We start from the raw sequence: 27,233 nt of genomic DNA on the forward strand, positions 1-27,233 counted from the left end.
CCTATTCACTCAACCAGTCAACCTGCGCAGGCGATCGATTAATGCGCGGTTGTATAGTTCCGTGCAAATCATTCCATTCTGTTAACACTTCTTGTCAGTTTTCCTATTTTGGACTAAAATCAAGTACACAGATATGCTGTTATTCTGCTGTGGCGGCAAAGGCAGATATTGTGTGTTCTGTATATGTTTTGGTATCGCTTAGGATAATGTTCTTTCGTCAAATGGGACTAGCAGACGAACTTTTGCACCCGTGTTCCAACGTTAAAAACTGTATGAAGTTCAGTTTTCTGGGGAAAATAGTGTATGAAACCGCTTTATGTTGTTTAAATTGATGAGATGTGTGCATTTGGTTGCGTGTGATCTGTTTATTAAATGAAATATTGTTGAAAACTGACCGTCGGATTGCAGTCTGTTGTCGAAGAAACTGAGTGAAAAGAAGGGGAACTACTCTTGTCGCTAGACAAAGTATGAGTTACTTGCCTTGCGGGAAATTGCTTGTGATGAACGTTTGAGCACGGCAAATCTAGATTCAGAAAACAACCGAACTCATGGATTTTATATGAAGATTCATGTGTTCAGGCCTGTAGTTGTTAATTTAAATGCGGTATGTTTGTATTGTTTGCTCCAGAGATGTATACTTCGTACGTTAGAGCGTTCGGAACTTTTCAGTCGCAAAAAGTAGTACCGAAACAGAAAAACTTCTCAACCCATTGCAATATCGAGGATTCAGGCTGTTGCTGGGTCGTTATTTGTTTGGTTGCTGGGTCATTATCGAAAAATAACTACCCCTACAAGTTTACAGAGGTAAAGAAGCAGAGGGGGGAATAAATGTTTTTATATTGCTTCACGCGACTTGTTTACAGTTTCCATGTGGTGTGAGTAGAAGGTTAGCTAGTAAACAAAGACATGAACCAAGTAAAGTAAAGGGATCAACACTCGAACAAAACCGGGCCTCTGCATGTATACAGTCAATCTCTCCATCACCATGTTACAAGCATTCTTGCACAAGACATTTCATCCTCCGAAACTTGCCATGTATCTGTGAATTCACCCTGAACAGAAATACGGCGCTGTACATGTAGACTATAGGCTCGGAAGAATCCCACACAGCCGTGAAGAATGTAGCAACAAGCTCAGACGCAAAGCGAGTAATCATATTGCACATATCACTCGCCAGATGTGTGTGGCTCTTTTATGATTTAATAGCTTTTCCTGCACGTCCATTTTCTCCACCAATATATAAATATATTGCTATTTCATATGTTACGCAGATTTCCATTGGTCAATTGGGCAAAACTGAGCTCATTGCAAAAGGGATATCGACGACATTTCCGTCGATATCACTTTTGATATCGATCGACCTCTTTATTGCTTCACTTCAAAAACAAAGACACCTACATTTAATAACAAAGAAATATATATAGACAAAATGTAGTTAACCCAGAATTAAGTTGAGCAAGTGACTAATTACTTGAAAAAAAAATAAATTTGGAAATATTGGAAAGTACAAGAAAAGAGTGAACAAAAAGAAATAATAATCAGAGGGAGGGATATGGAACAGCCCAAACTGAGACATTTGTCTCCCATACAACTTCTTTACAGTGAATACAAAATGTCCAGAGAAATAGCAATATATCTAATATTGACGGACTGTGTGATGATATCTTCTGCTTATATATGGTCTGTTTCGACACGTGATATCACTGTCTCAACAGACCATAGCAGAAGATATCATCACACAGTCCGTCAATATTGGGTACTGTATGTATCCCTGTGCAATCCATGTTTGAGGCTTGAGAAAAAGAAAACAAATTGAGCATCTCGCTGGAGATGCTGTTAAAGATTAATACGAATGTATATGCATGGATTTGAAAAAAAATCAAAGAATGAAATAATGTTATTAGCTATTAAGTAAACAAATGAAACCAAGAAACCAACAAACCAACAAACAAGCTACAATCAGTCCAAAAAAACAACATGTCTGATGTCGTTCACACACGGAGAGATATGGAAAGACACTGAGAGAGAGAGAGAGAGAGAGAGAGAGAGAGAGAGGGAGAGAGAGAGAGAGAGAGAGAGAGAGAGAGAGAGAGAGAGAGAGAGAGAGAGAGAGAGAGAGAGAGAGAGAGAGAGAACTTTGAACTTTATTTATTTATCGAGGGTAACAGAATAAGCAAAGTATACATGCTTTTTTTCGTCCGGCCCTCGCCCATTGAGGGTAACTCGATTAATAACAAGAAGAAATAGAAGTTAAGCTAATTACAATACAATGTATATAATTAACATGTCAAACAATTAAAAAGACATTCAAAATGCATTATGAATACCAAGCAATGATGTAATATCACATAATTATTTACTTGTTTCCAAGAGAAACAGCATATACATTTCTTTGAAGGAAGTTTCACTGAATTGCATTTTAATTAAATCAGGAATGGAGTTCCACAATAAGGCGCCAGAATAAGAAAGACTTGATTGAAGAGAGAGAGAGAGAAAGAGAGAGAGAGAGAGAGAGAGAGAGAGAGAGAGAGAGAGAGAGAGAGAGAGAGAGAGAGAGAGAGAGAGAGAGAGAGAGAGAGAGAGAGAGAGAGAGAGAGAGAGAGAGAGAGAGAGAGAGAGAGCGAGAGAGAGAGAGAAAGAGAGAGAGAGAGAAAGAGAGAGAGACAGAGACAGAAACAGAGACGTAGATATATATATAGAGAGAAAGACACTGAGACAGACAGACATGCATGGTGCCATGGAAGACAGAGACAGGGGGAAAGACAAAACACAGCCACAAAGTCAGAGAAAAACACAGAAGGACATAGACACACATACATACACAAACAGCCAGACAGCCAGCCAGCCAGCCAGACAGACAGACATACAGGTGCCATGGAAGACAGAGACAGGGGGAAAGACAAAACACAGCCACAAAGTCAGAGAAAAACACAGAAGGACATAGACACACATACATACACAAACAGCCAGACAGCCAGCCAGCCAGCCAGACAGACAGACAGACAGACATACAGGTGCCATGGAAGACAGAGACAGGGGGAAAGACAAAACACAGCCACAAAGTCAGAGAAAAACACAGAAGGACATAGACACACATACATACACAAACAGCCAGACAGACAGCCAGACAGACAGACAGACAAACATAGAAAGTAAAGGAATAAACTGTTATTAAACGAAAACAAAAAGTACTGAACAGAAAGAACGAAATGAGAAATTGTGACCCTCCACCACGAAATGAGTCGCATGTCACCTTTACATGATTTTCATATTTTTACATTTTCCTAAAGAGTTTTTTATGCTCTATCCAGTGGTGAAAACCGTTGTAGAAAAGAGCGAAAACTGTTTGAGTTATAAGCCTGTGACTAAGGTGACCCTCACACTGTTACCATACACTCCCCGGACTTATATTAAGCCTTGCGCAGAACCGCGCGAGGTGACATGCGACTCATTTTGTGGTGGAGGGTCACAAATTTAATTGTGTCGCTAAACAATGAAAATTCGCCAATTTTTTTCCAAATTAATCAAAACAAAGAAAACATAAAGGTTAACAAGAAATCGAAATTCGACAAACATTCAAAAAAATACATACCTCGCTCGGGGTTAGTTTTCTGCCTCCTTTTTGCCCCATTAGCACCACGGTGAGAGAAAATTTCCAGCAGAACACAAATCAAAAACACTTTCCTGGTACTCCATAAACTTTGTCTTTTGTGACACACCATACTTCTTGCTGTTCTGCAGTGGGCCAACCAGTCAAAAATCAAAAGTTAAACACTCAATGCGGTGGTGATCGATCCCCCTGTACTTTTACTCAATTGCCTGATCGGCAGCTGTCTTTACAATCATAACTGCTGAACTTATTTAAATCGCTCCTTGCTGCAGTTTCATTGATTTAAGCGACCTTATAAAAATTTAACGTGTGCCTAAAAAACAAAATTCGAGTCACAAGATTAACGACATCCGGCTATGAATTTTGCAGCCAGTGCCGGTTTAAAAGTTTAAGTCAAGTTGTTATTTTGGCTTTTCACGCAGTTTTGTTTTAGGGTTGAATTTTGGGTAAAACTGTCAAAATGCACAGAGACAATATGCTTCAGATTTGCGTATATATTCGGTACGGCTGACAACTAATTTCAATTTCAACTAATTGAATTTCAATTTCAACTAATTTCAACTAATTTCAACTGGTAGCTAATTTCAACTTTTAACTCAGAGCCAACTAAAGCCAAACAATTTTGAAATAGCATTGCCACTTAACAATGTTTTAGACGGCAACGATTCAAACTTGGAGCACGCGATGTCGAAAGACAGCTACTTATATCGAAATCGGCACCAACTTGAGCAAAATTATCTTACTTCTAGAATGATCATTCAAAATAGAAAACGGAAGCAGCGGCAATCTGTTATCTCATAGAACTTATTCACAACACAAAGGGTACGGCAATCTTCGTCTCATTATTTTCAGTCAACAACAACAACAATAAACACGTCCAGCAGTATTCATCTCATCAAATTGTAAACCGCTTAATTTAACCAACCTTTACACGAACGCTAAAGACACAGAACCGTAAAACCGACGCACGTGGAATACGAACACAAGCTCTTAGTTGACCGACACTGACTAACTGAGGAACCAACGAACCCCCAACATAGCATATGTGCACAATGCTGCGTGTCCGCCCGAGTGGCTAACGGCGTACAACTTTGCAAACTAAATACACGTGCACTTCGTCCCAGCGCAGGATAGTTTGCTGGAACTTCGTCTTTTGATGCCACGCGCAGTCCGACCGTCTGGCTTTCACTGGCCGCGTGCGTGGCACGAGACAGAGGGGATTCCAGCAGAGAGATAGAGAGAGAGAGGGGGATTCCAACAGAGAGAGAGAGAGAGAGAGAGAGAGAGAGAGAGAGAGAGAGAGAGAGAAAGAGGGGGGGGATTCTAGCACAGAGAGAGAGAGAGAGAGAGAGAGAGAGAGAGAGAGAGAGAGAGAGAGAGAGAGAGAGAGGATTCCAGCAGAGACAGAGAGAGAAGGAGAGATGTATTCCAGCAGAGAGAGAGAGAGAAGGAGAGAGAGAGGGTGATTCCAGCAAAGAGAGAGAGAGAGAGAGAGAGAGAGAGAGAGAGAGAGAGAGAGAGAGAGAGAGAGAGAGAGAGAGAGAGAAGATAATCTACTAGCGTAGCAGTAGAAGATCATTGGAGAGAGAGAGAGAGAGAGAGAGAGAGAGAGAGAGAGAGAGAGAGAGGGAGGGAGGCGGAAAAAGAGAGAGGAGCTTGAGATTTCTTCTGCTCACAGACAAGGAGAGATAAGTCTGTATTATGTAGAGAGTGCGGCGACAAGGATTCTACTGCTAGCGTAGCAGTCGAATGTCTTTGGTGCGACACGGCTGAGAATATAACGATCACACTCTACCACAGTCTCCGCAGAGCCGCTTTCCAGTGCGGTAGCAGTCGCTGCATCCTCCAGTGCCTCGAGACCAGAGAATATTGAAGAAACCCGCCGCGCCTCGCGCCTGCGTGTGGAGCGCGTGTACGCGGCAGGGTTTTGATGATTAGTTAGTGTTCGGTGTCCTCGGTAAAGAGAGAAGCGTGTGTGCTTTGAACATAAGGTACCTGAAAAACGTCAACGACTCTGGAATAGGTAGTTTCTCCCGAGTAATAACTATCAATAGGTTAGTGTGTAAAGTCGGTGCATTGAAGTAATGTGATTTGTGTTTTAGTTTTACAAAAATGGATGTTTAAAAAAAACCCAGCAATAGTCGCCATTTTGCGAGTATATCTCACACATAATTGTGACCCTCCACCACGGAATGAGTCGCATGTCACCTTTGCATGATTTTCATATTTGTACATTTTCCGAAAGAGTTTTTTATGCTCTATCCAGTAGTGAAACCCGTTTTAGAAAAGAGCAAACACTGTTTGTGGTTGATTGATCCGGCGTCAGTTATGGGTCAAACAAAAACACACACACACAATGGAGAGAGAGAGAGAGAGAGAGAGAGAGAGAGAGAGAGAGAGAGAGAGAGAGAGAGAGAGAGAGAGAGAGAGAGAGAGAGAGAGAGAGAGAGAGAGAGAGAGAGAGAGAGAGAGAGAGAGATTTGTCAACCGACCAAACAATCTGTGAAGCCATATTTCTGCATGTACACGTTTATTTGATTTTCGAATCCAACACTTACACTGAGCTGGGTTATCAGGTACGGATTGCTGCAAAAGCAAAAGCGGGCGAAACAAGGGAATAAGAATGGTGGTTCTGTACAAATCAAAATAATACAATAATGCATGCCGCACCTCTAAGAGTTCTTCAGTTTCAGTATCCAGCAAAGATCAACCAGAGATAAATTATGCTAAGGCCAACAAAAAAAAGGGTCTGTTTACGGTAACATAGGCCAAAAAAATAGGGTCGGTAGGTCGGGATATATTTTTTTTTTCCAAAAAACCATATTTTTACGTTATTTTGCCCAAAAAACCAAGATTTTTTTTTTTCCCAAATGCCAAAAAAAAGTCTAGGGTCGCGCGAAAAAACTAGAGTCGGTCGGGTTACCGTAAACAGACCTATTTTTTTTTTTGGGCCTAAACAAAACACACACACACACACACACTAAAAATAAAACACCCCAAACCCCTCATTTCCTCGTCTGCTTCAACTGTACTTTTTACAAACATCATCTTCAAGTTTATGTGGAGAATTTCTTGTAGTCAACGAAACGATTTTCTTTCTCCAAAAACGTTAAATGTCACTGATACAATTACTCACAGAGTACAGAATGCTTATACCTACCTATTAAAATCACCTTTAACTGGGTAATACAATATTATGTATATAAATAGAGAATACGACACAGCAAGCCATGTAGTAAATTCTGTTTATCCTACATATAGCCTACTTACGTGTATTTTACTGAACATGTCCTGCAGTCGAGGCAGCTAAATTGAAGACGCTTGTTTTGGAACCTCGATCTCTTACAAAGCCTCATGCAATCTATTACGTCAAAGTAAAGAAACGTCACTCTGAAAGTGTGGCTTGACGGGTTAGTTCTCAAAATTCATCTGGGGTAATTAGCGAGCGTACTTTTTTTTCTTCTATAATGACGTTTGTCTCGGTGACCTTGACATCATAAGCAGCGGAAAAACAGGTCCCTGCCAGACTTGCTTGACATGACCTCATTTACATGATATACACACGTGTGATTTGAACGACTATTATCTCACGAGTGTCTCTCTCACGTATGTAGGATAACCTGTGTTATTAAGTGTTTAAATGACATCAACAGCATTTGACCCCCCAAAAAAACCACACACACAAAAAACCACACTCAACAACACACAAACAATGACTGGCAAACACACACACACGCACTGGTGACATTTCTACGTCAAAACAATGGGCGGGTGACATAAACTGCATACAAAACAAAACACACGAGAAGGGCGGGGGGGGGGGGGGCGAAGACACGCGCACATAACACCCAATGCACAGCTAACGAGGCTCACATTTTCCATTTTTGTCAGTCAGTGATGCTCTAAAAATACACACACAACAACAACAACAAAAAACACACAGGCTCAAATCAAATTTTATTAAAAAAAAAATCGGGTCAAATGAAGCTATTCTCTTCTCACTGAACAGAAACCCTTTACGCCGCCTCACCAACAACCCCCCCCCCCCCCCCTCCTCCCACGTCTTCGTACCCGCCGCACACCCGTTCTACCATTCTGTCTATTTCACAAGCACACACTGCACCGAACGTGAAATAGTGAAGGCAGCGGGTTGGTTGGTTGATTGTTCAATGTCATGTCCTTTCACGGGATAAATACAGACAGAGATGGATTTTCTGTTTTAATTGTTCTCTGTTCCCTCGCAAGAAAATTGTGTGAGTGATTTGTCACTTTGTCTGCACAGTAACTACTAAACTATTATTTACAGCTTGGTAGCATTCGTTGGAGTATAATTAATTGTCTTTCTATGGTTCAAACATGCAGTCGGCTAGAGAACATTCTGAACGGAATATGGTTTGTGATCATTCACTTCGCAGCATCCTGCTTTTTGTTTGTTTCCTTTCTCTCTGTGTCAACGGGTGTTTTGAATTTATTCCAAAGATGTCATATCCGCCTGTCGGTATGAACAAGTACAAACATGTTCTGATATCACTGACCGGTCCCATGTCTGCATGTGTACACACTATGGTTTCCCTGACATTTACTTGCCACCGGAAGGCTACCGTATAGCTGAATTGTATAATTAACGAGAGAGAGAGAGAGAGAGAGAGAGAGAGAGAGAGAGAGAGAGAGAGAGAGAGAGAGAGAGAGGATTATCACAGCATCACAGACTTCTATGTCTTTGTTGACCAATGAGTGGTAACGTTGACTCTTGCTCCTTGCGCAGATGTTTACCTTGAGTGTCACTGATATAACAATAATTAAGATTTCAAAGTCGTGAATAGGAAAACAGTAGGGCTAACTAAAACACTGACAGAAGGTGTTATAATGCAAATGTCCTGGATAACCAGTGATAGAGAGAGAGAATATAATGATTGAGAGTGAAAATGAAGACTGAAACCAGATGCAAAAACAAACACAGACACGTAGTTATATAGGTATTAAAAAAAAAAAAGCAACAAAAGTATTGGAATTGAGGGAATTAAAGAAAAGCAGGATGCTGCGAAGTGAATGATCACAAACCATATTCCGTTCAGAATGTTCTCTAGCCGACTGCATGTTTGAACCATAGAAAGACAATTAATTATACTCCAACGAATGCTACCAAGCTGTAAATAATAGTTTAGTAGTTACTGTGCAGACAAAGTGACAAATCACTCACACAATTTTCTTGCGAGGGAACAGAGAACAAAACAGAACATCCATCTCTGTCTGTATGCACTAAAAACATTCAAACATCATTTGATTCTGTGCAAAGAAAAGCTAAAATCGATCTCACGCAAGCAGTCATTTTTTTAAACACACAGGACGCCTCAACTCACAAATCAAACTGAAGTTAGTTACTTACTGGTTGTTTATTACAAAGTACAGCACTCAAGGTCTGTAAAAAAAAAAAGAACAACAAAACCCACACATGTTGTAACCACTAAAACCAAATTAACAAAAAATGTAGTGGAATGCTGAGACACTCTTCAAACAAGTTAAATCCCAGCAACACTATTTTAAAGACCATGATAACAGAAATCACCAAACAATTTTTTTTAAATAGCGGTATGCACAAAACAACAGCAACAACAAAAAATAATTTTAAATTAAAAAAAAAAAAAAAAAAAAAAAATATAAAGCAACTTAAGTCACACAAAGGAGAAAATCATACGGACAAGAAAACAGAATAATGCACAAGGCAATCAAGTTGCTTCGGTGGGATGCATTGCTGGTCCGAAAAGCAAAACAACAGTGAGAATAACAGAGTGCTCCTTTACAAAGTCAATACAACAAGCAGCAATATAATCTCAACTATACCATGGTGGCAAAAAGCAGAAACAGATCTTCCACAATTCGCGCAAAAATAATCCGCATAAATCTGACATTTAAACACATATCAACATGCAAATGTCACTTGTATAATGCACAATATGTCTCTCAGCGCACAGGCAAAGATAATCGACATAATTACCGTAAAAGTGATTAAGAATGGTGTAAGTACAACAATTGCAGCTGCGATTACTTTTTGACTTCCACACTTCAAACTCTAAACTCCATCGTTTCACCGTGATATGAAAATGGACATAGACAGAACATTACAAACCCATCTAAGTCTCTGATCTTATGATTTAAAAGTATGTTGTGATTTTTTGAAAATTATTTTGCAGGACATGACAACATTTTGGCAATGACTCAAAATAAACCACACACAGAGATGCTGCTTCCAGCACATTTCACAACTACCACTACAACTCTAGCTAGTTTCTATTGCACACGCCATCATCACAAGCCAAGTGAAAATATATTATATATATCACAGATCTGAAAACTAATTCAAGATTTTGACAATTCGTAAATATAATTCTCAGCTGTGATTTACTTAAATTAAAGATTTGTTATATATAGATATATATATATATATATATATATTACCAATTCACAGCATGTCTGTAGTCACACGTGTGACCTGCGATTGAATATCTGTTTGTAAAACATTCTCAGTATAATCTGTTAATTTACCTTTACCATTTTGCCAAACTTTTCCCCCTATCATTAGCTTATTTAACTGTATTTATTTTGTATGTCAACTTACAAAGGTTTCAATAGATAGTTCCTAAATGCTCCCAATTTTAAGTGGTTTATTCTCTGTCATATTTTCAGAATGGTGGGGAAGGGTGGCCGAGTGGTAAAGTGCACTTGCCTCGGAAGCGAGAGGTTGTGAGTTCGACCCTGGGTCGGGGCGTAAGCAATTTTCTTCCCCCTTTCCTAGCCCAGGTGGTGGGTTCAAGTGCTAGTCTTTCGGATGAGACGAAAAACTGAGGTCCCTTCGTGTACGCTACATTGGGGTGTGCACGTCAAAGATCCCACGATTGACAAAAGGGTCTTTCCTGGCAAAAATGTATAGGCATAGATAAAAAATGTCCACCAAATACCCCTGTGACTTGGAATAATAGGCCATGAAAAGTAAATATTCGCCGTAATGGCTTGAGATTTACTGGCCGATGTGAATGCGTGATATATTGTGTAAACAATTCCATCTCACACCGCAGAAATTAATATGTAAAGCGCTTGGAGAACGTCAAGCGCTGTATAAATCTCCCATATAACTAAATAAATAAAAGAACTGTTTGCAAAATTGTTTTCTTTTGCTTTAGTTTTCAACATGGATGTCTAACTGTGATTTCATTTAGGGCGACAGACAGACCCAAAACAAACAAACAACAAAAAACAAAAGAGAAAGAGGAAGATGGGCAGGGTGAGAAAAAAAAAAGAGAAAAAAAAGAAAAAAACATTTTCTTGACTCTATTATACTATTCCACAAGCACACCGTCACGCTTTCCGGAAAGGAAATACATATTTTCTGTCACTCCCAAAGTAAACATCAGCGAAATTAATGCAGGCTGTAACTATACCTTAAACTCAAGAATTGTGATCAAAATAATAGCAAGGAAAACCCTAAGAGAATCACTTGATTGTAAATTAAAAATTCTCAGCAGAAAAGCATTTACTTTACCACAAATCAAGCACCTCTCAACTGAGTTAATAATCATGTAACACAGATCTGTCTATCAAGGCTTTTACAAGGGATACGGAAAGCCTATCATTTGGACAAAAATCAACAACCTGTAAGGGGTCCTGATTTGGCCTATATGGTCCGGTACCCAAAAAGCAACAACTAACTAACAACCTGTATGTTTTCCATGCATTAAAAAAAAAATTTAAAAATAAAAAAAATCGCAATTAATTTTTTGTAACTGTCACCTGAGACAATCTGCAAAATTTAGTCTTTTCTTTATTTGGTGTTTAACGTCGTTTTCAACCGTTCAAGGTTATATTTCGACGGAGGGAAGGGGGGTGATGGATTAGAGCCACTTGTCAATTGTTTCTTGTTCACAAAAGCACTAATCAAAAATTTGCTCCAGGGGCTTGCAACGTAGTACAATATATTACCTTACTGGGAGAATGCAAGTTTCCAGTACAAAGGACTTAACATTTCTTACATACTGCTTGACTAAAATCTGTACAAACATTGACTATATTCTGTACTCTGTTGCTGGGTTATCTGTAATGTATGTATTTTTAGTAACTGTATTACCGTAGTTCAAATGTGCGGTGTTCTAGTCGACATGTGGTGCTTTGTATACCTTGTGTGTGCGTGGATGTGGAGGTGGACTCTTGGACGTCTTTTTGTTATTGGAATTATGGTTTTTGTTAAATTGTATTGCTGTTGCTGTTGTTGTTGTGTGAGCGAGTTGTGTGTTGGCAGACTTGACTTGACGGATGACTGTTTGCGTTAGTGAGACTGTGATCATACTCATAATAATCATACTCACTTATTTTCTTATGATGTTTTTATTTTTTATTATGCATTCTTATTCTTTTGATTGGAAATGAGTATTGTTACAATATAATTTCCATATGGATTAATAAATTTGAGTTGAGTTGAGTTGAGTTGAGAAACACTTAACAAGGGTAAAAGGAGAAACAGAATCCGTTAGTCGCCTCTTACGACATGCTGGGGAGTATCGGGTAAATTCTTTCTCATCCCAACCAATATAGTATGCATTCTGAAGCTGTGTACATTATCTGGGACTATTTCGACACCCAATACATCACGTTAACGATGTCATACTGAATAAATACATTCATTAAAGAACACACACATACATTAGCCTTGTTTTGAATGTCAACTGCAGCAGCTGAAAATCAAAAGAAAGTGAAAACAGCAACAATTACTTTATTACAGACATAAATGCTACCTGGATGAAAACTCAACAATTAGACAACATAGTAAGATCTTAAGGGTAAAAGGCTAAAGGAAAGAAAGTTACCACAAGCATTAACATGAAGGAACAGCCACAAAAGTAATGTTATTTAAACAAGTTTTGATATGATTAAGAGACTCGTTTTTCATAGTCAGTTCACTTCCGTTCTCGTTCACATAACCTTTGCTACTGCGTTTACGAGACTGTAGGCAGTAAATGATTATCACTGAGGAAATGTAGGAGTGTTACTTACAATGAAATATATAAGAAAATAATTGTTATACCATGTGATGTCAAAAAACAAACCAACAGAATAAAAAGTCTAGAGATTCAAACAGTGTTTTCATCCCACTTTACTATACCAGACCTGGGAACCCCTGTTTTGCACTTGGAGTATTCTCAAACAAACCTTGGTGTATTTTCAGAAATATGAGTGTACTCCACACAGCATTTGAACATCCATGATCAAATCATGCTTTGCACTCGTCCGTTGCACTGTAAAATAAGTTTACCAATTCATTTAAAACAGATGCTCAGTCTTTCAATATTTAATGAAAAAAAATGTAGCATTGATCAAAAGTTATAAAGTTTATCTTGAATCATTAAAATAAACAGTGCCCTAGTAAATATACAGGAATGACAATCTATGTGTGTAACTTTGAGTGTGTAAAACTCTGATGCGCTTGTGAAGAAAAGTAGTCTAGGATTTGTGTTGCTCGTATTTTTCTGCCACCGACCGAACTGATCGTCTTTTAGACATTTAAGCGTACAAAACACTGCAAAATCGTATGGGTTCCAAGTTCTGATATACACACACACACGAACACACAATCAACAATCAGGTATGGGAATTGAAAATTGTAAAAAAGGCTGAAAATTTATAACTGAAGACGCGAAGCGTGAAGTCGACGGCGCAAAGCGCCTAGCTTTACTAGGGGGGTCCGGGGGCATGCCCCCCCCGAAAAAATTTCTCCAAAGAACCCAGGTGGTGCAATCTGGTGTCATCTGAGCTCCAAGTTTGCCATTAAATTCTGTTTTTAGAATCAGAGTTTTTAGTACCAATTTGAGCTTTATTGAAGAAAAAAATATATACATGTATTACATGTGGTTTAAATTTGTTAAAAAATTGATCTGTTGAGACAAACAGGAAAATGTAACTTGTAACACAATCTGTGCAATCTGGTTTACTTTCAAACAAAGTTCAAGTAACTGAGGTGGGCGATAGCAGTGCGTGAACAAAGTACGGAAAGTTTTAGCAAAAGTAACCGGTGCTTTTTTTGTGTGCCTCCCCCCTTTATTTTTTCGGCGGACACTTTTGCTTTTTCGGCGGAACAAAAAAAAAAAAAAATTCCCCATGCCTGAACAATACAAAAAATAAATAAAGTCAATAAAAGTGAACATAACAAAATCAACAAACAACATTGCAGAAACAAACGTTGCAGGTGTGGTTCAATAGCAGAAACGGTAGTAAAGAACACAAACATGACACAGACACATACATACACTCAGAATCACTGTCATAGATCTCTTCTTTCAAAGAAATGAAGCTGAGCTGAATGAAAGACTGATGCAATTGCTTAGCTTTTCACAGGGCATCTTACTTTTAAGCAAACACTATTCACACCAGAAAGCACAATAGTATTGTATTTTACATACACGCATTTTCAAATCTGTTTTCTTCTGCCTCCAACAACAGTTAAATAAATAAATACAAAAAACAAGGTTTTTCTTCTCTTACTGGAAGTGTGATTGTGGAGAGATTTGAGTAATCTGAAGCCATATGCAGTAAGTAAACATTTGAATTCTTCAAGATTGAAATCTGAAACCTGTCACCATTTTGTTTTCTTCAGAATTATACGGAACTGGAATGTGTCATTCCCAAATAATCTGTTCATGTAAAAATGTAATATTTACAGGCAAGAAAACAGATAAAGTGGAATAAAATACAATTCTATTTCAGGAATAAGCACTTTTTCTCACCATGTGACTGGTACTTGGACACGCATAATAAATCTTCCCCTATTATTGTGGACAATGCTCACTGATAGTCAAATTTCAGTACTACTAACCCTAACCTGCTATGTGCATAGTATAATGTAGAATAAGGTTAGGACAGCTTCCTTATAGAAATAAAAACTTCAAAGGAAAGACAATCCATACGAGTTTCTAAATATGTCAGAACCAACTGTCCAAGGGCACAGTTCAGACTAGCTGAATGTGTTCATTCATGCACGAATCCTTGCATCCTATTTTGCTATGCGGGAACGCATTCGATTCATGCACAGGCAACTTTAAGGGTTCTGTATGTGTAGGTAACCTCTCTCTGGGGGGGGGGGGGGGGGGGGGGGGGATCTCACATTGCAGGCAATGCTGGATTTAACTGTGTAGACCATAACAACCCTGAAATGTATTGACACATGCACACCCTAGAGCTCGCAGAGGAATACTGCAGAGTCACTTCATTAAAGACATGTTGCTCACGATTCAAATTCTACAATGGTCACATATGCAAATAGGGTTTTAAAAGAAAGAGAACAGGAAAAAGTAACAAGTCATGTAAAGCAAAATTACTACATTTAGTCAACCTGTCGAACTCACAGAATAAAATTGAATACACAATATAGCTTCGTAGATACCCGCGGTGTGAAAAACGTACAGAAATTGACAAGCCAGTACGCTGCACAGTAACGATTGCGCTTCACAGTTTGTTTGTTTGTTTATTTGTTGCTTAACGTCCAGCCGACTACGCAGAGCCATATCAGGACGAGGAAGGGGGGGATGAAGGGGGCCACTTGTCAAGCGATTCCTGTTTACAAATGCACTAACCCATTACTTGTGTCTCAGCAGGCTTTAGTAAAACTAAATTAATACCTACTGGAAGATTACCAGTTTCCAGTATGTTAAAATAGGCTTAACCTATCTACTGCTGGACTTACATCAGAACACTAACAGATTAAACTATACATGAATCGCGAGACAAGCGGCAAGAGAAGAGATTTTTGGAAAAAATACAGGTGAATGAGCAAGAAGGCAGAAAAAAGAAAAGAATTCATGAAGAAAAAGAGAGCATGACAGGAAAGAGGAACCAAAAATCTACCTAACAGCAAACTAGAAAGCTCCTGCGGTTCCAAAAACAGGAGGGGCCTTTAATTTCATAACCGCAGTGCCCCACTGCGGGAGCGCTTCACAGGCAACCGCGCTTTTCTCTATTTAAAAAGAAGAAGAAGCTTAATTGTAATCCAAACATAATATCTATATGTCTTTGGAATCAGGAAATGATAAAGAATAAAATGAAATTATTTTGAGATCGATTACTAAAACTAAAATTTTAATTAATTTTGTTATAGATTTTTAATGACCATACCAATTAACTAAGCTGAAATGCAATCCCATAGTCTAGGCTTCATCGAAGATTGCTTGTACAAAATGTCAATCAATTTGATAAAAACAAAATGAGGGCATGACAGTGCTGCCTCAACTTTCACTAAAAGCCGGATATGACGTCATAAAAGAAATGTATACAAAATTATAAAAAAAATGTGTCTGGGGATTTCATATACAGGAATTCTTATGTGAAGTTTTATGAGGATCGGTCCAGTAATTTTCTCGGCATCGATCTAAACAACCTCACACACACACACCACCACCCTCGTCGGATTCCTTAGTCTAAAACATTTTGTCAGAACTTGACTAAATGTAAAAAAGGAAAAAAAAAAAAAAGAAAAAAAAAGAAATAGAAAAGAGCTAGTCAGAACATCAACTCGGTACACCGATTCGATGTTGTACAGGTCCAGTCAGTTTTCCCAAACTTTCTTTCTTTATTTGGTGTTTAACGTCGTTTTCAACCATTCAAGGTTATATCGCGACGGAGGGAAGGGGGGAGATGGGATAGAGCCACTTGTCAATTGTTTCTTGTTCACAAAAGCACTAATCAAAAATTTGCTCCAGGGGCTTGCAACGTAGTACAATATATTACCTTACTGGGAGAATGCAAGTTTCCAGTACAAAGGACTTTACATTTCTTACATACTGCTTGACTAAAATCTTTACAAACATTGACTATATTCTGTACAAGAAAGTTTTCCCAAACTGGCAATACAAGAAATGAAGATCGTCTGAAGTATTATGATTCTGTATATTATGTTCCTGCAATTTCCTGACTAATTAATCTTTACTAAAATTAGCCTGTCCATGTGCATATATGTAACAGTCAGATCATGAATCATGAGTAATATTGAACAACAAAAGAACAAGAGTAATAGAAGCAGGAAAGGTACGGAAACAAAGGTTACAATTAATATTACAGAGATGACAATCAGATGAGACTCTCATTCATGTCATAAACAAAACAGTTCATGACCAGGAAAGTCAGGATCCACACATATCTTCCAGACAATTGAATTGTATCAAAATAATGTATCCAATGTACACCATAACATATAACAATATGAAAAACAACAACACAGCGTTTTTGGTCTTTTTTTTTTTAAGACAACAGTCAAAACCAGCCAGTTTTGATCTGAAATCTATGTTCAATCTCAGTGGCTGCAATTCACAACTACTTAATTCTGCCACAAATCATTCGATTCAAGTCAAACGCAAGTTCAAGAAATCATAATCACAGATTGTTCACACATCAACTTTTTCAACACACCTAGCGCATTCCTTTAATCGTTACCCTGCAAACATAGTGTATCAATGAAGACAGACATGGAGAAAGCAGACTGCACCTTTCTGCCCAATACTGAAGCGCAGCAGTGTGCTTGTGAAGGATTTGGCTGGTGCTGTGACCCATGGTAGTCAGACCTTGTCTCCTGTGGATCCCTTAAGACCAATTCGCCATGGCAACGGTTCACTGGCTAGCCCCAGGCCCAGGTCTCCTCCCAGGTTCTCCTCCATCTATATTGCAAACAAAGAATAACGAATGTGAAAAAAACTTGGACCTTAGGTGACAATAAAATGTTTGGTGGAACGCCATACTGATAAAGAATAATACACTTAAAGGCTAAGAAAACAAATAAAAATAGCAACTTTAACTAAAGAAAAAAAGAGAGGAAAAGACAGAATGATAGAAATAACAAGAAGAGCAAACGCTCGATCGAGTCACTTTCGCAGTTCTGAATATTATATGAGGCATCAGATGGACAGGAAGAAATTGCTATTCACAACACAATACAGATGTAAATAATTTGATGTAAAGAATAATCCTATAAAGTTTGAATCAAATCCGATGAATAGTTTCAGAGATATGATATTTCAATTTTTTTCCTTCAAGACATACCTGTGACCTTGAAAAAGGTCAAAGGTCACCAAAGCAGACGTCAAAGTGTAGAGGTCACTGGGAGTCACGTTCACATAAAATTTGAGCCCGGTCACTTTTATAGTTTCCGAGAAAAGCCCAACGTTAAGTTGTGTGTTGCCGAACAGAAAAGGCTAGTTATCTCCCTTGTTTTTCTGATAACGTTCGTAAAAGGCTACAGATGTAAATACTTTGATGTAAAGAATAATCCTACAAAGTTTCAATCACATCCGATGAACTTTGTCAAAGATATAAAATGTCTAATTTTTCCTTTGACGCTGACCTGTGACCTTGAAAAAGGTCAAAGGTCAACGAAACCATCGTTAAAGTGTAGAGGTCATTGGAGGTCACGACTAAACAAAATATGAGCCGGATCGCTTTGATAGTTTCCGAGAAAAGTCCAACGTTAAGGTGGTGTCTACGGACGGCCGGCCGGACAGACTAACACTGACCGATTACATAGAGTCACTTTTTCTCAAGTGACTCAAAAATAGGTAAAACAAAGTTATGGGAAGGTAATACAAAATGACACTTGAATTTAATGTTATTGAGATTAAGTTAAAGTGAGAAGAGATAATATTGAAGAGAAATAACTAACAAATCCCAAACTCGAACCACAAACACTTTTTCATCATGAAAATCAATCAAGGTATGATAACAATACATGTAGTTTCTTGTCAATTGTTTTGATGTTTGTTTGATCAGTTGGTTATATTTGACTTAGGGAGTGGGGAGGGGGTAGGTACACTTAATACTGAAAATCATCTAGCATAATTAGACACTTCACTATCAACACAACTACATCAGTCAATATTAAAAAAACAAAGATGAAATAAATCACTGGGTATCAATCTACTTATTAACAGTATAATTTACTTAATGTCCTGTACAGCAATAAAAGACCCTGGGACTCAAAACATTTTACTCAAAAGAAAACACAAATATTCTGCAAGTAAGCAGAGTAAGTTCCGAAAGGAAAAGACATATACCTCAAAATATATAACATTTGTTTTAGAGAATACCCTCTTTCCAACTCAAAATGCATGATTTAGGCCAGCATGAATTTTGTAGTCTTTGATGGCAACTAGTGTCACACTGTCATGACCGCATTTATGATCGCGTTACATATGAGCTTATTTAAATTGTTGATTTAAACATCATGGGATGCATTCATTCGAAAGTAAAGGTCTCAGACTACGTTAATCTTTATGCTGGTTCAATACCTACTGAATTGTGTTCAATGTTGACTTTACAGCTGTTGCTTTTATTGCTTAGGCATCCAAACATTTTCAACATTGATGCAAAAACCAAATGTCCTGAGCTTACAATGCTAACTGCCATTACCAATATTGATGATTATGAAAGCAGCATAAAAGTTAATGTCTTACTTATATGCTTATCAGGACGTACGGTTCCAATCTTTATGAATGTCAAAACCTTGGGACTAAACTGTTGCAAAATTACAAACAAAAAAGAAAAAGGGGGACAAAGACTGTAGAGTCATAATATGCAAGTGTAAAGTAGGGTAACAAAATCGTGTGGTATTCATATCAATCAGTCCAATACCAGCGCTAAAAGACAAGAAAATAGAGAAGGTATGAAAACTCGCCACAAAACAAAGGAAAATAAACCCCACGAACGACTGAAGAAGTCAAAATCCTGTTAATAAGTGCCATGTGCTGCAAGGTATTTTTCAGGAAAAAGACAGTGTAACACCAAAGAGCAAGTATACTGAAAAAAACCAGCTCACGTATACACAACTGAAAGGAAAACAAATCACCCATAACTAAGAAGCTGTTTTAAAAGGTATAACATTTCATGAGCCAAAAAGCTTCAACAGATCCCAAAAGATGAGCAGCAGCGACTGAGCAGTCAGCAAGTATAACTACAACCATTAAAGCACTGTTTGATACAATCATTAAATTCACAGCCAGAAGCGAAAAGATACATCCTAAGTCCAACGCAAGGAAATCTCCAAGACACCTTTCAAAAAAAGTCCCCCCCCCCCCCCCCCCAATGACAGGTGAACCCAAGTCACCAACACCAAATTCCTAGCACATAATTAGAAAGTCAGAAATGTGACGTTTCTTCAAAATACTTAATACATGATAATAAACAATTAAAAAAAATCTGCCTCTGTCAGCGTTAATTATCAAAGAGTTTTCATGCTGAACGTTTTGTAGGAGTAATTCTTGTCATTAAACTGCCATTTTCCCTAATATTATTTGCTTTCTTAGATTTAGATTTGGAACAGACTTCCCCAAGCCGGCTACCCTCCACCATAGCACACAGATTTGACAAGCTCAAAGTACCCACCAGGCTTTGCGCCTTTCTTCCCATCAGTGTCATTAACTGTCAAACTTCTTCTTCTTCTTCGTTCATGGGCTTAGACTCCCACGTTCACTCATGTTTTCAGCACGAGTGGATTTTTACGTGTATGACCGTTTTTACCCCGCCATTCAGGCAGCCATACGCCGATTTCGGGGGAGGCATGCTGGGTATTTTCGTGTTTCTATAACCCACCGAACTCTGACATGGATTACAGGATCTTTTCCGTGCGCACTTGGTCTTGTGCTTGCGTGTACACACGAAGGGGGTTAAGACACTAGCAGGTCTGTACATAAGTTGACCTGGGAGAAAAATCTCCACTCTTAACCCACCAGGCGGCAGCGACCGGGATTCGAACTCACGACCTCCCGATTAGGAGGCCGACGTCTTACCACCACGCCACTGCGCCCGTCAACTGTCAAACCATTTGCTGAGTTGGTCACCCGAGACTGCATTCACGTGCATTTGAAAATATTGGAAGTCACTATTTACCATTAGCCTCAGAGTTGCGCATGATCAGAGCACGGCACGGAAAGAGTCCACACTACAAGCTTACTGATTTGAACAGAGGACTGTGATACAGAACAAAATCAACTACCTTATATGGGCACATCATCCATCTGAAAACGAAAAACAAAACAAGTAGTACAACACCGACATTCAGGTGGACACTCATTCCCATGCTGGTGAAGATGCACACATAAACTGCTCTACTGGGCCGTGCTGGTATATTGAAAGTGATTTCAAACACTGTCCTTGTCACAGGCAATCACTCTGTTCAGTCTCACCTATCACCCTACGTTATCGGTGTTGCAGACAAGGTAATGATGAAACATTTTTAGAAGTAAAGGCTGAAGTCCCACTGGTTGGTTTCAGGAAGCAAAACTGCCATTACAATTATTCTATCATTGGCATTTATCAACAACACACACACACACACACACACACACACACACACACACACACACACACACAACACACACACACACACACACACACACACACACACACACACACACACACACACACACACAACACAAACAAACAAATAAACAAAGAAGAAAGAAAGAAAGTAAGCAAGAAAGACAGAGAGAAAGAAAGAAAGACAAAGTCAACACAACAAGAACAACAGAAATTAAACTCAGTAATAATAATACAATTTCAACACACCAACAGAAAGACTTTTAATCTTTCAGAAATGTGTAAATTGAATCTAACGTTCTATTCCTGAATGGAATATGAATGTCGTTGTGTGAGATGGAACAGAGTGTGCCAAGAATTAAAATAAAGTGATTGTAACATCAACAAAATTCTCATGCATAACACAATTCAATACAAATCACACAACACCCTAACTCATGCATCATTTTGTATATATATGTCAAACCCTAATTCAAGTAATTTACAATCATATGTTAAAACCGCTGACATCCTCTGGAGTAAATCCATTTTGGAACAGCGAAAAGAGATTAGATTTTGTTTGATGAATAATGGCTTGTTATCAGTATCAAAATGCTTTAATAATGACTGTTTCCAGGGAAAAAAAAACCGAACAGCTACGCACTAGCTGTAATATTAGGTAGCCTTTAATCTTACTGAGTTTATGTTTCTGTTGTTTTATTGGGGAACACATGATTTTCTGGCCGCTACATTGACAGATACCAGCTTCCACTATGTTATCTATAATGTGACCGATTTCTTCCAAAATTAAGTGATTGCAAACACATTCATACATTTGAAACCTCACCCTGTAAACAAAGATCACACCAGAGAGTTCTACATAAAAAAAACTAACCCATAACAACAAGTTTAAAAAAAAGAAAGAAAACATCCTGCCTTCTGTTCAACGGTTTCGTGTTGATACAAGAAAATTGGAACCCTAAGCCCTTGGTTAGCCCAAAAGCATAAGATTTTAAATGATTGGCTCACACCTAAAAAAACCCGTTAGTCAATACATTACAAACAAGTCCAGAACGGTACCAAAAACACCAAATTTACACTTATGTGGACAAAGCAGGGATATATTAAAACACTCAAAACAGAAGGTGGGTAATACGCTAAAGGTTTCATACCAATCAAAACTTCACTATAGGATTTTCATTTTCAATCTGAAACAAAGTGAAAACATAACAAACCAACTCTAGAGAAAAACCACTCAAGACTTGTCACCAAGCCAAAAATCAATCACTTCAAACTAGTAGACACAAAAGAACAGAGAGAAGAAGAAGCAGATAATCAACAGAAGGTCCCTCACTACAAAACAAAACAAACACAAACACAAGAAAAGTCGGACAACTATACATAACAAACCAATAACATCTAAGAGCCTAAAACGAACCCACCCCCCCCCCCCCCCCTTTTTAAGAAGTCTCACAATCTGTGAAAACCAAGTCTTAAGAGGAGGCTAAGTCTTACAATGGAGGTACATTTAGTGACGAAATGAACAGAAGATCTGAAAAAGTAGTTTCAACAAGAAGTGAATCAAAACATTTAGTCAATCTGTCGACATGAAAGTAATAAAACCCAGGATAGGAAATCAACACCTCTAGTGACGCTTGGCTAGCTGAAACCGGAAGACCGAGATGGGTCGAGCTGGTCTCTGCAAAGCATGCATACATAAAACTGAATTTTCGTTTGATTTTGAAAACATTTTTAGAGTAAACAAGACACACCTATATCTATGGATTCAGGAAATGATAAAGAATACAATGAAATCATTTTTAAGTGGTTATTAACATTTCAATCTGAATTAGAATTTTTAAAATCTTAATATACAAATAATACAAGTAATTAATGTTCAAGCTTCCCCCTACAGTTTTTAGCACATTATTGGTATACCAATTTTGTGCTAATCCTATGCTAAAAATGTACTAAATGTACCAAACGTATACTACAAATGTGCCACGAACAACCATTGGTACATTTGTGGTATACCACAAAATGTGCTACAGGTTTCAATCCTATGCTAGAAATGTGCCAATCATGGACTTTGTCATTTTATTCTATACCAGAAATGTGCTAACGAACAACTGTGAGCTCTTTGCATGTGCTAGAAATGTGCCAATCATGGACTTAGTTATTTTCTTACGCGCTAGAAATGTGCCAATCACAGACTTAGCTATTTTATTATGTGCTACAAATGTGCCAATCATGGACTTAGCTATTTTCTTGTGTGCTACAAATATGCCAATGAAATACTTTGTCATTTTTGTGTGCTAGTAAAGACTTAGTTTTTTTCACAGTATGCTACAAATATGCCAATCTTGGACTTAGCAGAATTTTGCATTTTATAAACTAAAGAAACTGTCACAGTAAAAATTAAGTACAAAAAAAAATAGGATACAGGGTAAAAACACAGGGATTCATGGTTAAAATGTATATAAACACATAATTTCACACAAAATCAGCTTTATAAAAGATTAGCATAATGTATTAAATTGTATACTCATTGATACAAAATTCACACATCTAGATAGCTTTTGTGAAAAATAAACAAAATTATAAGAAATTACAAAAAAAGAGTATAATTGTACTTGTAAGTTCCTTCAAGATTTTAAATGGAGAAGGTCACTATGAGAAAGCATTTTGGACTTAAACTTTTAAGGAAGTCAATGTGGAATAAGAAGAGAAAACAATAGGCAGTCAGCTTTCTCTTGTCTGCATGGTATGCACAAGCTTGGTATTTGATCATGTATTGTGTCGCTTCGTGTGAGTGGCTACTTCTAAAAATATCGCCCAATCAAATGAAAGGAGACAAAATACACCGCCATTTTGAATCTACCCCACGAAACTGCCATGTGATTCAAACACTGAAACAGTGCTGTGTTCAGAGTGGATATTTTCCCAGGAATGCATCATGAACGAAGCTTTTGAACTGGATATCTAAGTGTGGGATCAAAGTCTACAATATTGTTGCTATGTTGAAATCCACAACTACTTCCATGCGAAGAGCAAGCCGGTCCTTTGACAACTTGGAGAACCATGGCTGACAGTGACAGTGACACGTCTACTTGCTAAGTCAGAAACGAAACATCCACTCTGCCTCCACCCGAATCGCAATGAGTGACTGACTCTGTCTCACTTTCTTCACTCTATAGTTGGTAAGTTGTGTAGATTGTTTTGATACAGTGGTATTTTAACTTTTAGTGTAGCTATTGTGCTGACCCAGTGAGTTGAGTGATTGAAAAGTGAAGTTCAAATCATAGACACACTCACAGTGACAGTGACTCTGTCAGATGACTGGTACTTAATGCACGAAGACAAACAAATACACATTCTTTTCAAACTTTCACTTACTCAAGTTACTGTTACAGACTCATCTTCACATTTTGCAGTACTACTATTATTACCAGTGCCACTAGAAGTAGTAGTAGAACAGAACTTAGCTTTGAGTTTGAATTGAGCACGTTAGTTATGACCGAGTCATCGGCCATGGACATTCATTATACTTTATAGCTCACTTGCATCCACGAAGAGTGCTTGCGTTCGTCATGTGTAATATTGCCAACCAATTATTTCCTTCCATACATTTAGTATTTGAAAATTAGCAAGTTTATCTAATTGTTTCTCTTCAATTTCAAAATTAAATTAAAAATTTAATCACATATTCTTACTCCAATTCTTATGAATGCATTGACTTTAGTCCCACATGCTAGATGTCGAAAAACCTCTCAAATTACCTGCCCTTAGTAGGGTGGTAACCAAGCTAAAAGCGACGCCATAGCCGTTGCTATGGCCTGACCTTGCTCGGTTACCCATAACACCCTGCGCACCACGTGAGCGCTAGCATCCGTCATGTTCATTCTCGACTTTCGACAACACACGGTGGACGTGTCCGAATTTCGCTCTCACTTTTGGCCTTCACATGCCTGCTCGTCCGTGGGACTAGCCGGTTCTTGGGGGTCTACCTGTCCGTCTACCTTTTGGGTGAGATCTTTCCTTTTTACGTTTGGAATGTAAATGTTGATAGCTTTGTTTTGAACACGCACGCAGATAATTTTGTTCTGGGTGACTGTTTTTCGCCGGTCTTAAAATGGCCGACAACAAAGCTAAACTGAGTGCGGGACTGGAAGGCGACAAGGTTCTTAGCCCAGTTAAGAAAGCTAAAGCTAAGGGTAAAGCCAAGAACGTCGATTTGCCTGTTATGCGGGTAGAAGACCCGGCAAATAGCACTTCGTTTGATGTTCCTATCCCTCCGAGGACGGGTTCCGTTCGTTCACAGCTCGCGTCCCCTGTTAGGGGGGAGGAGCCAGGGCCTTCAGCCCTGGGCTCGTTGAAGTCCGAATTGTTTGATTTTATTGCTCAACAGTTTGCGTCTCGCTCTGGGGTCCCTCCTCTGCCTCCGGCGGTAGGGGATCCTTCCTCCCTGGCTCGACTGCGGTCGTCGTCGTCGTCGACTCCGCCGTCTCCGGCGGATGGGGGGGGTGGCCGGCCGGCCATTTCTTCTGCGCACTTGCTTGGTGCGTCTGACCAGTTCGGGCCTTCCCTCTCTGCCTCTGGTAGTGCGGCGGTTGCGCTCGAACACTCTCTCCGTAAGGAGAGGGGGTCTGCTTCCTCTCTTTCTCTTCCCGCTCAGCTTGCTTTTAGCAACACTGCAGTGGGAAGTCAGCTCTCTCCCCTTGTGGGAGAGGGAGAGAGGGGGCATGGTAAGTCACAGCCTGGGCTTGGTCCCACCTTGTCCCACTGGGGGCAGGGGGCTGTGTCAGCTTCTCACTCTTTCCCACCCACTGGGCGGGACTGGGTGGGGGCTGGTGTAGCGGCTCACTCTTTCTCGCCCGCCGGGCATGATCGGGTGTCCGCTATGGGACTGGCGTCTCAGCCAGTACCGGTATCGTCCATTGCGAGCAGCCGCCCCTCTCCCCAGCAGGGGTGGTGGGGTGGTGGGGCAACGGGACTACAGCAGGTTGACGGGTACGGGCGGCCTTTCACGGTCTCGCCTCTCACTCAGTCTTACCCCTCGCAGGGTTCGCTTGCTGCAGCTACGAGCCAACTCCCACCGCATGCAGCGGGCGGGTCAGCTCAAACTGGCCATACTGGTTTGGACAGCTGGGGCCAAGCGCCCGGTCAGCGGTCTACTGACAATGGGCCTGGCGCTGCTTTGTTGGGTGGCCCCCTCCCCCCGCCTGCTTGGCGGGCCTCTGTGCCTACTGTCTTCCCTTCTACCCCAGTGGGGCAGGGGGTGGACGGGGGGTGGCAAGCGGGATCGGGTCACGCTTTTGTTGCTCCTGTCTCCCCTCCTATGTACAGTGATACTGTAGAGGCTGGGGATTCGGATTCTTCTGTGGAAGATGAGGAGTGTGTGGCCTTGCCTTTTGGGTTTAGGCAAGCCATGAGAAGAGCGGCTTGTGTGGCTGCTCGTTACTTTCCGGAGGGGGTGGTGGATTCAGGACAGGGTGTCTCTTTTCCACCGTCTGCTGCGAATGATTTTCGGCCTTCTCAGGAGAGTTCACAATCGTTTCGGTTTGTGGAATCTCCTGCCGTGGCGTATCACATGTCGCAACTTTTGGCGCGACCGGCACCTCAGGGCAGCGGTCTGTCTCCAACTCCTTTCCCTTTGTTGCATGCTCATGATTCAGCGCCTGCTTCAGCCGATCCATGGCTAGCGTCAAACGCGCAGGCCACTTCTTTTTCGCAGTTAGTGCAGAAAAAGCTGGACTGGAATGTGAAGTCAAGGAACTTTGTTCAGACTTTTGCTTTGCCGAGAGCAACTTTGCCAATTCCGCCGGAGTTGCTTGCCTTGTTGCCAAAGCAACCTTCTGCTAAGGAGGGGGTCTCGTTCTCGGACGCTTCTCTCTCTTCTCTGGAGGAGATTGGGCGTCTTGATCTTGAATTGGCTTCTATGGCAGAGTCTTTGCTCCGAGCTCTTACTCGAGCTGTGGCTGGCTCTTTGGAGCCGTTTAGACTCAGGGAAGACGCCTCAGCCAGTGACATCTCCGTACTGCTTGCTGCTTTGGGGATGGTGAATTCTGAGAGGATGAGCATTTCAGCGAGGCTGTATGCTCATGCTGTCTTTTCACGGCGTGATCTGCTGCTTTCTCAAGCAGGTTTTTCCCAGCAGTCTACTGTGGACTCGCTTCGTTCCTCGCCTTTCGTTGAGGGCTCTCTCCTGGGTAGAGTAGCCCTGGATGCAAGGCAGCGGGAAGTTCAGGAGGCTAAAGACAGACATCTCGTTGGGATTTCGTTTAAAACCCCAAAGAAATCTCAGTCT

General features: G+C 39.8%; 2 protein-coding genes across 5 annotated transcripts in view; both read right to left on the bottom strand.

Moving 5' to 3' along the window:
* LOC138946365 (uncharacterized) overlaps positions 1-4,734 on the bottom strand; it is a 160,666-nt gene extending 155,932 nt beyond the window's left edge. Inside the window, exons 1-2 of one of the 2 annotated variants that reach the window (XM_070317936.1) lie at positions 4,536-4,734; positions 3,593-3,735 (exon numbers count right to left, since the gene is read on the bottom strand). In XM_070317936.1, coding sequence (XP_070174037.1) covers positions 3,593-3,722 — 130 coding nt within the window. In that variant the 5' untranslated portion in view covers positions 3,723-3,735; positions 4,536-4,734. The remainder of the gene's footprint in view (positions 1-3,592; positions 3,736-4,535) is intronic. The other variant, XM_070317938.1, reaches the window with a different exon arrangement.
* A 4,250-nt stretch (positions 4,735-8,984) lies between these two features.
* The window catches only part of LOC138946368 (sodium/hydrogen exchanger 9-like), a 66,884-nt gene continuing 48,635 nt past the window's right edge, over positions 8,985-27,233 (bottom strand). Inside the window, exons 18-19 of one of the 3 annotated variants that reach the window (XM_070317946.1) lie at positions 20,625-20,646; positions 8,985-17,298 (exon numbers count right to left, since the gene is read on the bottom strand). In XM_070317946.1, the coding sequence (XP_070174047.1) occupies positions 20,626-20,646 (21 nt within the window). In that variant the 3' untranslated portion in view covers positions 8,985-17,298; position 20,625. The remainder of the gene's footprint in view (positions 17,299-20,624; positions 20,647-27,233) is intronic. The other 2 variants (XM_070317945.1, XM_070317944.1) reach the window with 2 other exon arrangements.

Source organism: Littorina saxatilis, linkage group LG13 (assembly GCF_037325665.1).
Source record: "Littorina saxatilis isolate snail1 linkage group LG13, US_GU_Lsax_2.0, whole genome shotgun sequence".
Lineage (NCBI taxonomy): Eukaryota > Metazoa > Mollusca > Gastropoda > Littorinimorpha > Littorinidae > Littorina > Littorina saxatilis.